General features: G+C 43.2%; 1 protein-coding gene and 1 non-coding gene across 3 annotated transcripts in view; one reads left to right on the top strand and one right to left on the bottom strand.

Annotated features, from left to right (window-relative positions):
- The window catches only part of LOC136863147 (acyl-CoA-binding protein homolog), a 259,094-nt gene that overhangs the window by 69,811 nt on the left and 175,558 nt on the right, over positions 1 to 13,725 (top strand). The window contains exons 1-2 of one of the 2 annotated variants that reach the window (XM_067139490.2): positions 3,047 to 3,078; positions 4,098 to 4,144. The exons of the other annotated variant lie outside the window; for it this stretch is intronic. Of the exons in view, the coding sequence (XP_066995591.2) occupies positions 3,066 to 3,078; positions 4,098 to 4,144 (60 nt within the window). The 5' untranslated portion in view covers positions 3,047 to 3,065. Of the gene's footprint in view, positions 1 to 3,046; positions 3,079 to 4,097; positions 4,145 to 13,725 lie in introns of those variants that run through there. 2 annotated transcript variants of the gene reach the window in all.
- LOC137498655 (5.8S ribosomal RNA) lies at positions 7,700 to 7,854 on the bottom strand. Its single transcript, XR_011017892.1, has one exon. It is a non-coding gene; the product is annotated as a 5.8S ribosomal RNA (ribosomal RNA).

Here is a 13,725-nt window from a genome sequence, read left to right as displayed (position 1 = left end):
CACCCAGTCCCGAGCCATGGGAATTAATCAGGCATGGATAAAATTTCCGGCTCGACCGGGAATCGAACCAAGGCTCAACGAACCGAAGACCACTATGCTGAGACGGTTCATGTCTCTATTAAGGAATTAACAGTCTTTACGTGATCTAGCACATGGTTTCCAAAAATGGAGAATTGGGAAATCTGCTTGATCTGTAGCAATCGGAGGAAGAGAAAGGAGCCCGTTCGGAGATCGCAACGCTGTAAATGATACCGTGTACTACACGTGTCAAGAAAGATGGATGAATGGCAGAATTCCGTTTACTTTTCAGTTTACAACTTTCATGGGACCATAACAATAGAACGCCTGGTTAGCGTGCTGGCCTTTGGTCACACGTGTCCGGGGTTCGATTCCCGGCAGGGTCGTAAATTTTAACCATCGTTGGTTAATTTCGTCGGCACGGGGACTGGGTGTATGTGTCGTCATCCGCACCACAACGCGCATGTCGCCTACGAGTGTCAAATCAAAAGACCAGCACCTGGCGAACCGGACATGTTTTCGGACACTCCCGGCACTAAAAGCCATACGCCATTTCATTTTTTCAATCGAACGCCTTACATCGTACTGTAGTATTCAAACTGAAGTTCTGTAATGTGTTTGTGTTAGAATTGATCTCTGAGCCTTGGCTAAGTAAGGCAGCAGCTCCCGGTTTCTTGTCTTTGCGGACGATCATCTCACTGCCACCGTAAACCTGTGTGTGTATGTTCGTGCGACATGAACCTTTAGGAAAGCAAAAAGAAAGTAGTCACTGGCACCAATTTGGAAAGTAGCGCGAAAAACATTCAGCTTACCGCAGCTGGCTCATTTTGGATGAAGGCTCAAGGCCTGATACCTCTCCTGACACCACGTGATTTTTCAGAAGGAAATTCCACCGCGCAGTCACTTCGATTGAAGCCTCGGTTTCGTGGCGGAAGCTAACCAAATCCCCGCTAGTCAAGACGACTTCATTATCCGACATGGGGATGAGGTAACCTTCCAACTTGTGACCTGCTGACTAGACGAGTAGAACTACTGAGTAAGTGATACGAACCAAGAACTGGAATCACATATACATTTTTTTTTTTTTTTTTTTGCAGATCACGTTATACTGTATAGAGTAATAGTAAATGATACGATTGTGAGTGACTGCAAAAAGACCTCGAGGAAGTTGTGAGATGGACAGCAGACAATGGTATGATAGTAAGCGGGGCGAAAAGTAATTGTTATACGTTTCACTAGAAGGAAATGTCCTCTCAGTTTTAATTACTGTACTATGTTGATGGGATGAGAGTACCTCATGGGGATCACTGTAAGTGTGTGTCTGCTACGTCATCAGCCCAGAGGCTGGTTGGATCCTCAAATAGCACCACCAAATGTTATGCGGTTATAAGGAAACCGCAAAAACCAATGGCAGCACCGAAATGAGGCGTACTAGGCAAGACGAGGAGTGAGGTAGTTTGCCATTGCTTTCCTCACTGGGTCAGAAAGTGCTATTGCAGCACGACTGACCCTATGAGCAACACCTTTCATAACACTCAGATGCACTAGTCGTGCTCTGAATGTCATTACTCAGCACCATCCATACCCCAGCAGCTTCCATATTGTCACAACCATGTATGAGACAGGGACTTCGGTGGAAGCTACACTTTACTCTGGCCTGTGCCAAGAAATGGATACAAAAGTAAAGTATCCATCATGAAATGACAGCAGGCAACATTGTAAGTACTTAGATGTTAATGTAAGGAAAGATCTTTCACACCAGGCAAATGCTGGGGCTGTACCTTAATTAAGGCCACGGCTGCTTCTTTCCAACTCCAAGGCCTTTCCTATCCCATCGTCGCCATAAGACCTATCTGTGTCGGTGCGACGTAAAGCAACTAGCAAAAAAGGAAAGATCTTCATTGGGGTAGTCACGAAATGGTTTTATTTTTATGGTACTCTCATTAGGATTACTCAATTCGGGAACTGGAAAAGACCCGAAGGAAAGCAGCATGATTTGTTGTGGGTGATTTCCGACAAAAGTGTAGTGTTACGAAAATGTTGAAAACTCTGTTCTGGGGAAACTTAGTAGTAAGCTGCTGGGTATGTTCCAAGCTGTCAGTGGTGAGATGGCGTGGACTGATATTAGTAGACGAATAAGCTTGTGTGGTGTTTTTAACAGTGAGAAAGCTCATAATTTAAATCCACAGCCTGTTTCCAGTCATTCGACCGGGTCAGGAATGGAACGAACGGAGCCCCCATCTAACGGCGAGGATAGGAATTGTGCCGGCTGCCGAAGCCTGTTGCACTCCTCTGGGGCAATGATTAATGAATGACAGATGAAATTAAATGATATTGAAGAGTGTTGCTGGAATGAAATTGACAGGGAAAACCTGAGTACCCGGAGAAAAACCTGCCCCACCTCCACTTTGTCCAGCACAAATCTCACATGGAGTAACCGGATTTGAAACACGGAACTCAGCGGTGAGAGGCCGGCGCCCTACCGCCTGAGCCACGGAGGCTTGGAGAAAGCTCATAATATGAAGATAAAAAATTGGAATTCAAGAGGGAAATGGGAGAAAATAGTCGTTTCTAGGAAGAGGAAGAAGGGACTGGAATAATTTACCAAGGGAGATGTTCGATAAATTGCCACTTCTTTGAAAACATTCAAGAGAAGATTAGGTAAACAACTGATAGGGAATCTGCCACCTGGGTGACAGCCCTAAATGCAGATCAGTGGTGATTGATTGATTGATTGATTGATTGATTGATTGATTGATTGATTGATTGATTGATTGATTGATTGATTGATTGATATAAACGTACCAAACTTGCATCATCCTAGGAATGGAAGATTACATAATAAATTACTCATCTATTTCTTTCTAAGGCTACTGCAGTATTTCAAAAGCATCCTTTTCTGTTATAAACGGCGAGGAAAATAAAAAGATCGCTCCAGGGCGAGTTGTGGGGGTGAGGCACCTGTTTTTCCTACTGCTCCCCACTCCCGTCCGCTACTACTGAAGGTCAATTCTGACGTGGACGAAGAGCAGGGCGAGAAGGAAGTCATGCGATGGCTAAAGGTAATCGCCCACTACACCGCGCCGCGCCGCGCAGCGCAGCCGAGAAGAAATTTCCGTGGTCTGCTTCTTGTGAAATGAAATGGCTTAACGCCCACTGCAGGGAGCCGCGCCGCGCCGCGCGGAACAAGCTTGTGGAATTTCCGCACCAGAAGCCCCCAGGTTTCTGGAACGGAACTTTTTCCTTTCGGCGCGCTTGTATGGGCGAGGGTAGAAGGAAGGAATAACGGAAAGAATGTGGTTTCGTGGCGTTTCGGCAGTCTTCGTGAGTCCTCGACTAGTGCCAGCACGCTCGTACCTTCACGCGGTTAGTGATATTGTGCACTGTACGCCTTTCTCAGCGAAAGGTGATATTATTTTCTCGCTCTACACACGGCTTTTTTATTTGCTAGTTGTTTCACGTCGCACCGACACAGATAGGTCTTATGGCGACGATGGGACAGGAAAGGGCTAGGAGTGGGAAGGAAGCAGCCGTGGCCTTAATTAAGGTACAGCCCCAGCATTTGCCTGGTGTGAAAAAGGGAAACCACAGAAAACCATTTTCAGGGCTGCCGACAGTGGGGTTCGAACCTACTATCTCCCGAACACTAGATACTGGCCGCACTTAAGTGACTGCAGCTGTCGAATTCGGTACACACGGCTTAACTAGGTTCAATAGTTCATAGAATTTTTCTTGGGACATACGAAAGCAGTGGGAAAATTTACTTCGGTCCTTTAGTAGATCAGGAAATAAATGGCGAAACTCTCCGTACGTTTCCCTTTTCTCATAAATGTTGTGGACCCAAACTTTTCTTTCGCGTTTTTCTTCTTCCTCATTAGCAAATATCGCAACCGCAAATAATAAGTCCTCCTCGGAACTGGAACTTATATTTCTGTGTGAGCTGCACTTCCCCAACTGGAGAGAGGCGGCGCGGTGAGGTGTGCTGTATGGGCGAAGTCTCGGAAAATGGCCCGTGGAATGTTCCACAAGCTTGTTCCGCGCGGCGCGGCGCGGTTCCCTACAGTGGGCGATTACCTTATCAGTGCTGTGTGATCCCCGCAAGAGACGGACCGCTGCGTCGCTACGGGTGAGTAAAGGTGTTCGCAGCCGTCAGCTCAACTATTTTAGCACTCAAGACGTCATTATTATTATTATTATTATTATTATTATTATTATTATTATTATTATTATTATTATTATCGATGCTTCAGACCTTCCACCGCTGCATTCCGGGTTCAAATTTTAAAAATTACGGGTACAAATGATTTTTTTTGCTGTATAGTGAATTTCACAATTCCAAATAAGAATTTTTGTTTGCATACTCCACGATATATGGTATGCACATATAAAAGCAGGCAAGTTTTACGAAACCTACAATTTAACTTTGAATGCGAACCCACACAACGTTTTTCATTTTGAAAATCTACATGCATTGGCCGCGATTTGATCATCCGTCTTGGAGAGAAGTCTGTTGTATCCATCGTCCGCAGGTAATGTTGGGTTAATAGAAATTCATCACCTTGAAATAGTGATGGTTTCTTTTACTGGGTGCTTTTTAGACTTTTCAGTGTATAAGGTATTTTGTGTTCCGGGTTTAGATTCTATTTTTGATACGCCACTTCAGGGATTGTTGTCATGTCAACTAATGTAAACTCCTATCTATTGCCTTTTTCTTCGCCTTCTTCTTCATCTTCCTATTATTATTATTATTATTATTATTATTATTATTATTATTATTATTATTATTACCTCCGCGATATTTCCCTACTTCTCTGCTTATCACTGACCATTTCCTTTCCCTTTAGTCATTAATTTTTTCAAATTCCCTTTTAACTTGCTGAAGTCGTGGTAAATGAAAATTGTTGACAAAGCTCTGCCATCTGGCGTGCCTGGCGTCGTTGAGTGCTCATCCGGGGCCTTCCTTGGACAGGTTGCGCATGCTGTTCATGTGGACTTCCACTCGTCGCCTTCGCTCCCGATGGTGTTTGACAAGCTAACTGAACCGTTTATATCAGATTGCTTATATCACATGAAGCAAAGTTAACTTGTTTTTAGATCTGTCTCCTGACGAGAGGTCATGCAAAATGTAGCTGTCATCGACATCACAATATCATTTGTATCTATGACAGAATGGAAGCCGCTGAGGGATGGGTGGCGCTGAGTAATGGCATTCGGAGCACGAATAATGCGTCTGGATGTTATGAAATAGGGCCGTTCGTGCTGCAATAACACTTTCTGTCCCAATGGGGAAAGCTGTGGCAAACTAAATCACTCCTCATCATACCTTGTATTCCTCATTATAGCGTCGCCAATGGATTTTGCGTTTTCCCTATAACAGCATAAATTTTGGTGGTGCTTTTTGAGGATCTAACCAGCCTCTACACTGAAGGCTTGACTGACGGGCAAAGTTAATTTCTTCATATAAATGTAGCACATTCATCGCCGATCACTCACGACTTGGGGCCATTCATCTACCGTGTTCGGTCGGCGGATGCAGAGTAGCCACGGTTGGTCTGTGTCTGACAGTTCTGCACTCTGTATTCGGGAGATGAGATGGCCCGGTCCCCACTGTCGGCTGTCCTGAGAATAGCTTTCAGTGGTTTTCCATTCTTCTGCGCTAAGGAGAATGCCAGGACAGTTCCTAGTGTAGGCCACGGCCGCCAACCCCCTCACTTCTCCACACATCATCTTCACCGCTCCAAAACTCCCTGGGCGTTATCGTCTAAGAGGCCCGCCGGACCCCTTCAGGGTACTGAATAAAAACTTTTGTAGTTAATACCGTGTCTTAGGTATTTTAATTCTTTTTACTGACCCTTAGCTTCGTGAGGTCCTACTATCAAGGGAGTAGGTAGGGTGTTTCAGCCAGTTTCGTCTCATCCTCCTTTGCCAGTCATTTACCGTATATAAACAACCAGCATCAAAATACTACATTTGCATTTTTCCCCCTAAGATACGTTCTTCAACGTTTATAATTTCGCCGACATCAGTAGCGCAGTCAGTCAATCGTTGACCTGTTCGCAAGATAACGGGTTCAATCTCGGCTGAGGTCAGTGGCATTTGAGGGTGTTCGAAAGCGACAACTCCTGCGGTGAAAATAAAATGCCGATACCGCGGTATCTCTTAAAGTCGACAACAATTATTATTATTATTATTATTATTATTATTATTATTATTATTATTATTATTATTATTATTATTATTATTATTATTATTATTATTATTATTATTATTATTATTATTATTATTATTATTATAGAGTAATTATTTAGGATTCTCCATTACAAGAGTGCAAAATATTTATTTGCCATAAATTTGCAGAATTTTACAATTTATTGTGCTTTATATGGAACTTCACGACTGTAAGCTACTTACAACACGGTAGATGTTCTGGAAAACAAGAATCGGTCAAAACAACTACTCCGATGTCAACAATGATCTCCTCGTCTAACAAATAAAATCACTGCTCTGTTTAAATTTGATGTTAATTAATCTATAACAGTAACAATTTCACGTGGCTATTGCTAGCCTGGTGGATCCCTTGTAAGGCAGACTCTCTGACGAAGGTGGGCCTCGTCTGCTATGTATGGGAAACTGCGTATTAGTGAGATCAAGAATGGTGGTGTGTGGTGGATGAGCTGCAGGAAAGTAAAGGACAGTACAAATATCCGGACCGAGCTCGATAGCTGCAGTCGCTTAAGTGCGGCCAGTATCCAGTATTCGGGAGATAGTAGGTTCGAACCCCACTGTCGGCAGCCCTGAAGATGGTTTTCCGTGGTTTCCCATTTTCACACCAGGAAAATGCTGGGGCTGTACCTTAATTAAGGCCACGGCCGTTTCCTTCCTACTCCTAGCCTTTTCCTATTTCATCGTCGCCATAAGACCTACCTATGTCGGTGCGACGTTAAGCAACTAGCAAAAAAAAACAAATATATATATATATATATATATCCGGTCTCCTAGCCCAGGGAATTAACTGTTCATGATTCAAATCCCGGGGATCAAATCGTAGCCCCGAGGACCGACGGTCAAGCCATGGAGCAGGACACTTGCACTGATAGGTTACAGAGTAGTGTTATTTGATAAATAAAAGATAGACTATCTAATTATTATTTGTAATAACTTTTTATTTTGCTAGGGGCTTTACGTCGCACCGACACAGATAGGTCTTATGACGACGATGGGATAGGAAAGGCCTAGGAGTTGGAAGGAAGCGGCCGTGGCCTTAATTAAAGTACAGCCCCAGCATTTGCCTGGTGTGAAAATGGGAAACCAATGAAAACCATCTTCAGGGCTGCCGATAGTGGGATTCGAACCTACTATCTCCCGGATGCAAGCTCACAGCCGCGGGCCTCTACGCTGTAATAACTTATAAACACTTGGGCGTTAATTGAATTCATAATCTAATCAAATATAACAAACATGAAATGAATACAATTACTAACTGAAATGTTCTTAATTTGGGCGCCAGAGTTCACCAAAATGGACTCCTCGAGTTTTCATAGAGCATTATTTCTGTGGTGGTGTCGACCGGTCCAGCTCCACCGGGGTGAAGCTCTTTTCAGGAGACGCGGCGGCGGCCGTGGCCGCACGAACCGCGACGCTCCCACCCTCCGAACGCAATGTCGCGTTCAGTTTTAGCAACCGACCCTCAGCCAGGCGTGGTCCGGGAACGGAATCCATGGACCGCAATGTGCGTTCGAAATGTCGATGTTCATGTATCCTGCAGTTCACATGTCGACGCGCAATTTGCTGCGTTCTTCATCGACCCACGAGCCGAGTGATCCACCGTTCAGGGTTGTTTTTTTCATTTTTCGATCGTTCTCTCCACGGTGAGTGGAGGAGAAGCAATCATTTTCATGGGTTTCTCGTCACAGAGCTAAGTAAGTGTTTCGAGCATGGGCGTGGCGTTCATTTAAAACCTTCCCGCCGGGCCGAGGCCGCGACGGGTACCCTCCACTGAGCGAGGAGGTAGGTACCCAATGCCGAACGTCTGCGTGGTGGGAGACGCGGACCGCGACACTCCCCCTGTCGGCGACGGCCGGGGCCGCCGCTTACACAGTACGAACAGGACTCGCCTGAGCTCGCAACAGCGGGCTCGGCAGGAGTCTCGCTCCTCGAGGGAGCCTCGCCGGAGGAGAGGACCGCGCGGGGCCGTCCGACTCCTCCTTCTCGAAATGTTTTTTGTTAAAAACAATTTCGGTAATGATCCTTCCGCAGGTTCACCTACGGAAACCTTGTTACGACTTTTACTTCCTCTAAATAATCAAGTTTGGTCATCTTTCCAGACACATCGGAAACTGCGCGAAGCAGATCCCGCGCACCGGTCCGAAGACCTCACTAAATCATTCAATCGGTAGTAGCGACGGGCGGTGTGTACAAAGGGCAGGGACGTAATCAACGCGAGCTTATGACTCGCGCTTACTGGGAATTCCTCGTTCATGGGGAACAATTGCAAGCCCCAATCCCTAGCACGAAGGAGGTTCAACGGGTTGCCCGGTCCTTTCGGACTAGGAGGACACGCTGATTCCTTCAGTGTAGCGCGCGTGCGGCCCAGAACATCTAAGGGCATCACAGACCTGTTATTGCTCAATCTCGTGCGGCTAGAAGCCGCCTGTCCCTCTAAGAAGATGTGTTGTCGCCGGTAGCACGACCACGGCGTGTACATAAAGCTGCATAGTGGTACAATTGCTACGAGCCTTATCTCACCCTCTGAAAACGATTAAACAGTTAGGAACTGCACCTAGGTTCCCCAACAAGTTCTCCACTGATTCTAAAATAACTAATTCTGTTCTGACTTACATCCGTTCATGGGCACTGCATCAATACACAAAATATACAACGCATACTCAAAATATTAACTGCCGGAAGACCCAAGTTCTGCATTCGGGAGACACCTGACTGATAACCTCACCGTAGGCTGTCTTGAGAATGTTCTTCTGTGGTTTCCCATTTTCACTTCAGTTCCTATTCATAGGCTATAGCTGATTCCTTCCACCTAATTACCCAATTCAATTCTCCATCATTCATTTAATCCTCAAATAGTTCTTCAGCTGAGGTTGGCGTCAGGATGTGCATCCGGCCATAAAGCATGCTATATAAATTCATCTCACCTCATCCCCGACCCCGTATCAGGAAACGGGACTAGGAATAGATATGCGTACATATTTTTCCTGGTTTTTCAGTACTACCGGATGTTCAATCCGTCTGTCTGTTTAGCAGTTATGCGGGGAAATTATAGAGCCTGTTAAGGGGAGTACGTACTGCCTATGCTGACAATGGTAATTTCTCCATTTTTAGGTACGCTCAGCTAAAAGGTCCTTTATCCTACAGATTTGAAACTTTGTAGTGTTATTGTAGGAACTTTGGTCTGTACATTGCTGTCTTTAGTTTTAGGATTAGATGCATGGTTATTTCTTGGTAATTTTTTTCCAAATTTAAAAAATTTTCATGAAAAATTTGAGTAATAATATTTTTTTCTGGTCTCATATATTAACATATCTAAAATAACCCGGTAGCTTTACAGAGAGAAGGTGTGGAAGTATCACTGATAATTATTTCAGATTTCTACCTTTTATAGTTTTTTGACTGAGCGTACCTATATAACGAAAAAAAAAGCAGAGCTTATATAAATCTTCGTTGAGATGTAGTCTAGAACCCTCCTGCTGCATATTCCTCATCCTACTTGTCCTCCAGACTCCTTTTCATTGCTCTCATTGACTTACTTATCTTGGCTTCCACTATAAAGAGTTTTTTATCCTCCATTTTGGACCGACGAACATCAAAAGCTTGAAACGCACTGAGCGAATTCCACAGTTGTTGGATCCGCAGCTGTTCTAGAACTTTAATTCTGCCTGAATTTCCCATATTAAATGATAAAACAGCATCATGTACTCCTAATTTTAAGGTTTAATATTCAACAAGAATATTTTTAGGTACCGGTACACGGCTCCAAATAACACTGTTAAAAGACTCGTTTACATTTTGGGTTTTCTCATGCGAACATTTCTTCAAGAAATTGGGGTGGGCAAGATCCTTATAAACGGGCTTAATCAGAAGCATCACTCCTCCTGGAAGTCCATGGTGTTTGTAGGTTTCCTTGTCGTTATTATACGTGCACCAAGAACCACGACTAGCAACTCAGTAACCCAAAATAATAAGCTAACATAAAAATCTTGATGATAAATCTAGCTTAATATTGCTATAACTTGAAGTTAGATTAAAGGGATTATCTGTAAAAAATTATGAAGGTGGATTAAACGTATTCAGATCCTAGATATTATCTGTACATCATACGGTACAATTATGTCTTGGAAAACTTCATGTTAGTTTGTTCTCTTTTTCTGTCTAATCCTGGGCAAGTTTCGGTAATGATGCCGTTTGTGCTATTTTGGATATTTCTGTTGCTGTGGACAACTTTTCTTCATACGATAGATAGGCCCTAGTCTATGCGGTTCACTAATGGACATTTATTTCCTAGAACTAGAAAGTTATCAACAAAAAGTAAAACCCAGCCTACAGCCAGAAGAAGGCATGGCATTTGTAAACGGGAGGGGCCATGGAATATCCAAATTATGGGCACTTGTAACGCGATTTCACTGAAATAAAAAAACGGTGCTCTATTGTACACATACCAAAGAATACTAAAATACGTTAAAATGAAATTCGCAAATTTTTGCAAAAAATGAGGTACGTACTCCCCTTAAGTATAAGGTGTCATTTCCTTAGGCTCGGTATTTGACGGGGATCCAGGGTTCAATTTCCGAGGGGTCGGGAAGTTTAACTGTGTAATTCCTCTGAATCGGAGACTGGGTGTTTTCGTGTCCCAATACACTCCACTTATACACACACAATACAACATACTACCAACCACTGTAGTAACACGCAATAGTAAATATATCTATCGACATAGCGTTGACATGAGGAAGGGCATGCGCCGCAAAAGTGGACCAGGTCTATAAGTAATTAATAAATATTTACGTGAAGTGATTGGTAATAAGGAAGTAAAGAAGAAGAAAGTACTATCCTTTCTTTCTTTCTTTCTTTCTTTCTTTCTTTCTTTCTTTCTTTCTTTCTTTCTTTCTTTGCCAATCGGTTCTATGAGCACAGATGAGTATTTGCGAATTATTTCGAAGTAAAAATACGGTACACTTCATTGGTGAGAACAACCTCTTCGTTCCGCATTAATTTTATTCACGTTAGCAAGACTGGCAGAAACTAGCATACAATGAATTAATGTTTCATATACTCTATAAAAAGAATCTCCGTGGCTCAGGCGGAAGCGCGCCGGCCTCTCACCTCTGTGTTCCGTAGTTCAGTCCTCTGTCACTCCCGGCACTAAAAGCCATACACCATTTCATTTCATTTCCGTGGTTCAAATCCCGGTCACTCCATGTGAGATTTGTGCTGGACAAAGCGGAGGCGGGACAGGTTTTTCTCTGGGTACTCCGGTTTCCCCTGCCATATTTCATTCCGGCAATGCTTTCCAATATCATTTCATTTCATCTGTCTGCCATTAATCATTGCCCCAGAGGAGTGCGACAGGCTTCGGTAGCCGGTTCAATTCCTATCCTCGCCGCTATAAGGGGGTTTCATTCATTCCCTTCCTGACCCGGTCAAATGGCTGGAACCAGGCTGTGGATTTTCATACTCTATAAAAATGACGCCTATTACCTGTCACTATATTACTGTCTTCTAGTCCAATTCAGTAATCTTAGTCTACAGTCTCCAAGAAGAGAGATGTTGCCTGCGAGTCGGCCACTTATGAACGAATACTAAAAAGAACGTAGTGTAGCGACGGAATGAAAAATATTGAGTGAAAGGGACCGTTAAAAACGTTGATTATTACGCGGCGCATTACAATAAGAACACACGAAAGTCTGCGTTGTTATTGATTGTATTGATTCATTGCTAAAAACGGAACTGCGAAAAATTGCAGGTGAATGTATGGCCGGACAAAACAACAGGCTGCACACCCGAGTCCTGAAAGGCAAAACAGTTAATACATAAACAAAAAAAAGTATGTTAATTTTATTGCCTTCTAACATATTAACACTAAATTATAACAGAATCATCATCATTAACTCTGTCTTCATATCGTGACGCGCTTCGCGAATTTTGGAATGATAGTGTACATGATGATAGTGTACATACGTGAAATATTTGAACTGAAGATATTTTTTTTCGTTCTGAAAATTTTATACAGCGGTCAGATGCGTAACAAATACAGAAATCGCGATCTATTTTTCGGCAAAATTCCTCGACTAATGGCTAACATTGTAAACACTTCAAGCTGCAGCCACGCGAGAGGGAACACGAATCTCTGAGCATGCGATCTAACACCTTGTAGTCTCAGTCTAGCGATTTCTTTGCTCGGTGCAGGTAGTGCACTACAAAGAGCGCACAGAACTGTAAGGATTCTGAAGTACAAGAAGCGACGAGATTGACTCGTGGCTTAATGCTGGATAAGCCAACTATCCGAACAATTTCTAGATGTTAGAAGGAACGATGAGCTTGACCATGGCTTACTTATCTGAATGATACTTTAAGAAACAAAGCCATCTCTGATGGGAAGGGAAGACGTGTCACACATAGTCTATCATTAAATTAAAGATAAACTTTTCATCTCAGGATTACAGATATATGATGATGATAATAATAATAATAATAATAATAATAATAATAATAATAATAATAATAATAATAATAATAATAAAAATAATCTGAATTAATCAAAAGGAAAATTAAACCTAATATTTCAAGTTATGTGCTGTCGATCGTTCCCTACTTACGCCCCGGAAGAGAACCTATTTTATCACGTAGTTGTGTCTAGAAAAGTTGCTGCCAGTTCGATAGCTGCAGTCGCTTAAGTGCGGCCAGTATCTAGTATTCGGAAGGTAGTGGGTTCGAACCCTACTGTCGACAGCCCTGAAGATGGTTCAGCCCTGAAGAGGGTCCTCCGTGGTTTTCCATATTCACACCAGGCAAATGCTGGGGCTGTACCTTAATTAAGGCCACGGCCGCTTCCTTCCCACGCCTAGCTCTTTCCTGTCCCATTGTCGCTATAAGACCTATCTGTGTCGGTGCGACGTAAAACAACTTGTAAAAAAAAGTTGCTATGTGGAATATTTCAGTTTAGAACTCTGGCCGGTAAGGTTCTGTCATCTAAGGGTGAGTGTGTGAGTTATAATAAGGAATTCTCGTTTTTAATTATTATATGTGTTGCGGATCAGTATTTTTCCGACAACATTGTCACATAACGATATCTTCAGGCGCAACAACGATTTTAAGGATTTGATAGAATGAAGATTGTTGTAGGAACGAACTAAACCGCTCATTTCCCACGCAAGAAGATTATTTATTAATTAATTTATTCATTTACAGACAGTTTTAAAAATCAGTAAATCACACCTAAATTTGTGTGTCTGTTAAGTTTTCATTCCAGAGGCTGGTTGGATCCATGCACTCATAGGAAAACCCCAAAAACAAGTGACAGGCATGGCACAGAATGAGTTAATTTGCTATTGTTTTCCTCACCGGGCTATTGCAGCACGATGAGCCGTATGGGTAGCATGTGTCATAATATCCAGACCACCGCCGCCTGAAAGCCAAGTCTGGCCGGCCAAGGCCTTTCTGTGGCCCATCTGAACTGAACTTATTTTACTAACCGTG

Source organism: Anabrus simplex, chromosome 2, assembly GCF_040414725.1.
Source record: "Anabrus simplex isolate iqAnaSimp1 chromosome 2, ASM4041472v1, whole genome shotgun sequence".
Lineage (NCBI taxonomy): Eukaryota > Metazoa > Arthropoda > Insecta > Orthoptera > Tettigoniidae > Anabrus > Anabrus simplex.
This window is presented reverse-complemented; position numbering and strand designations above follow the sequence as displayed.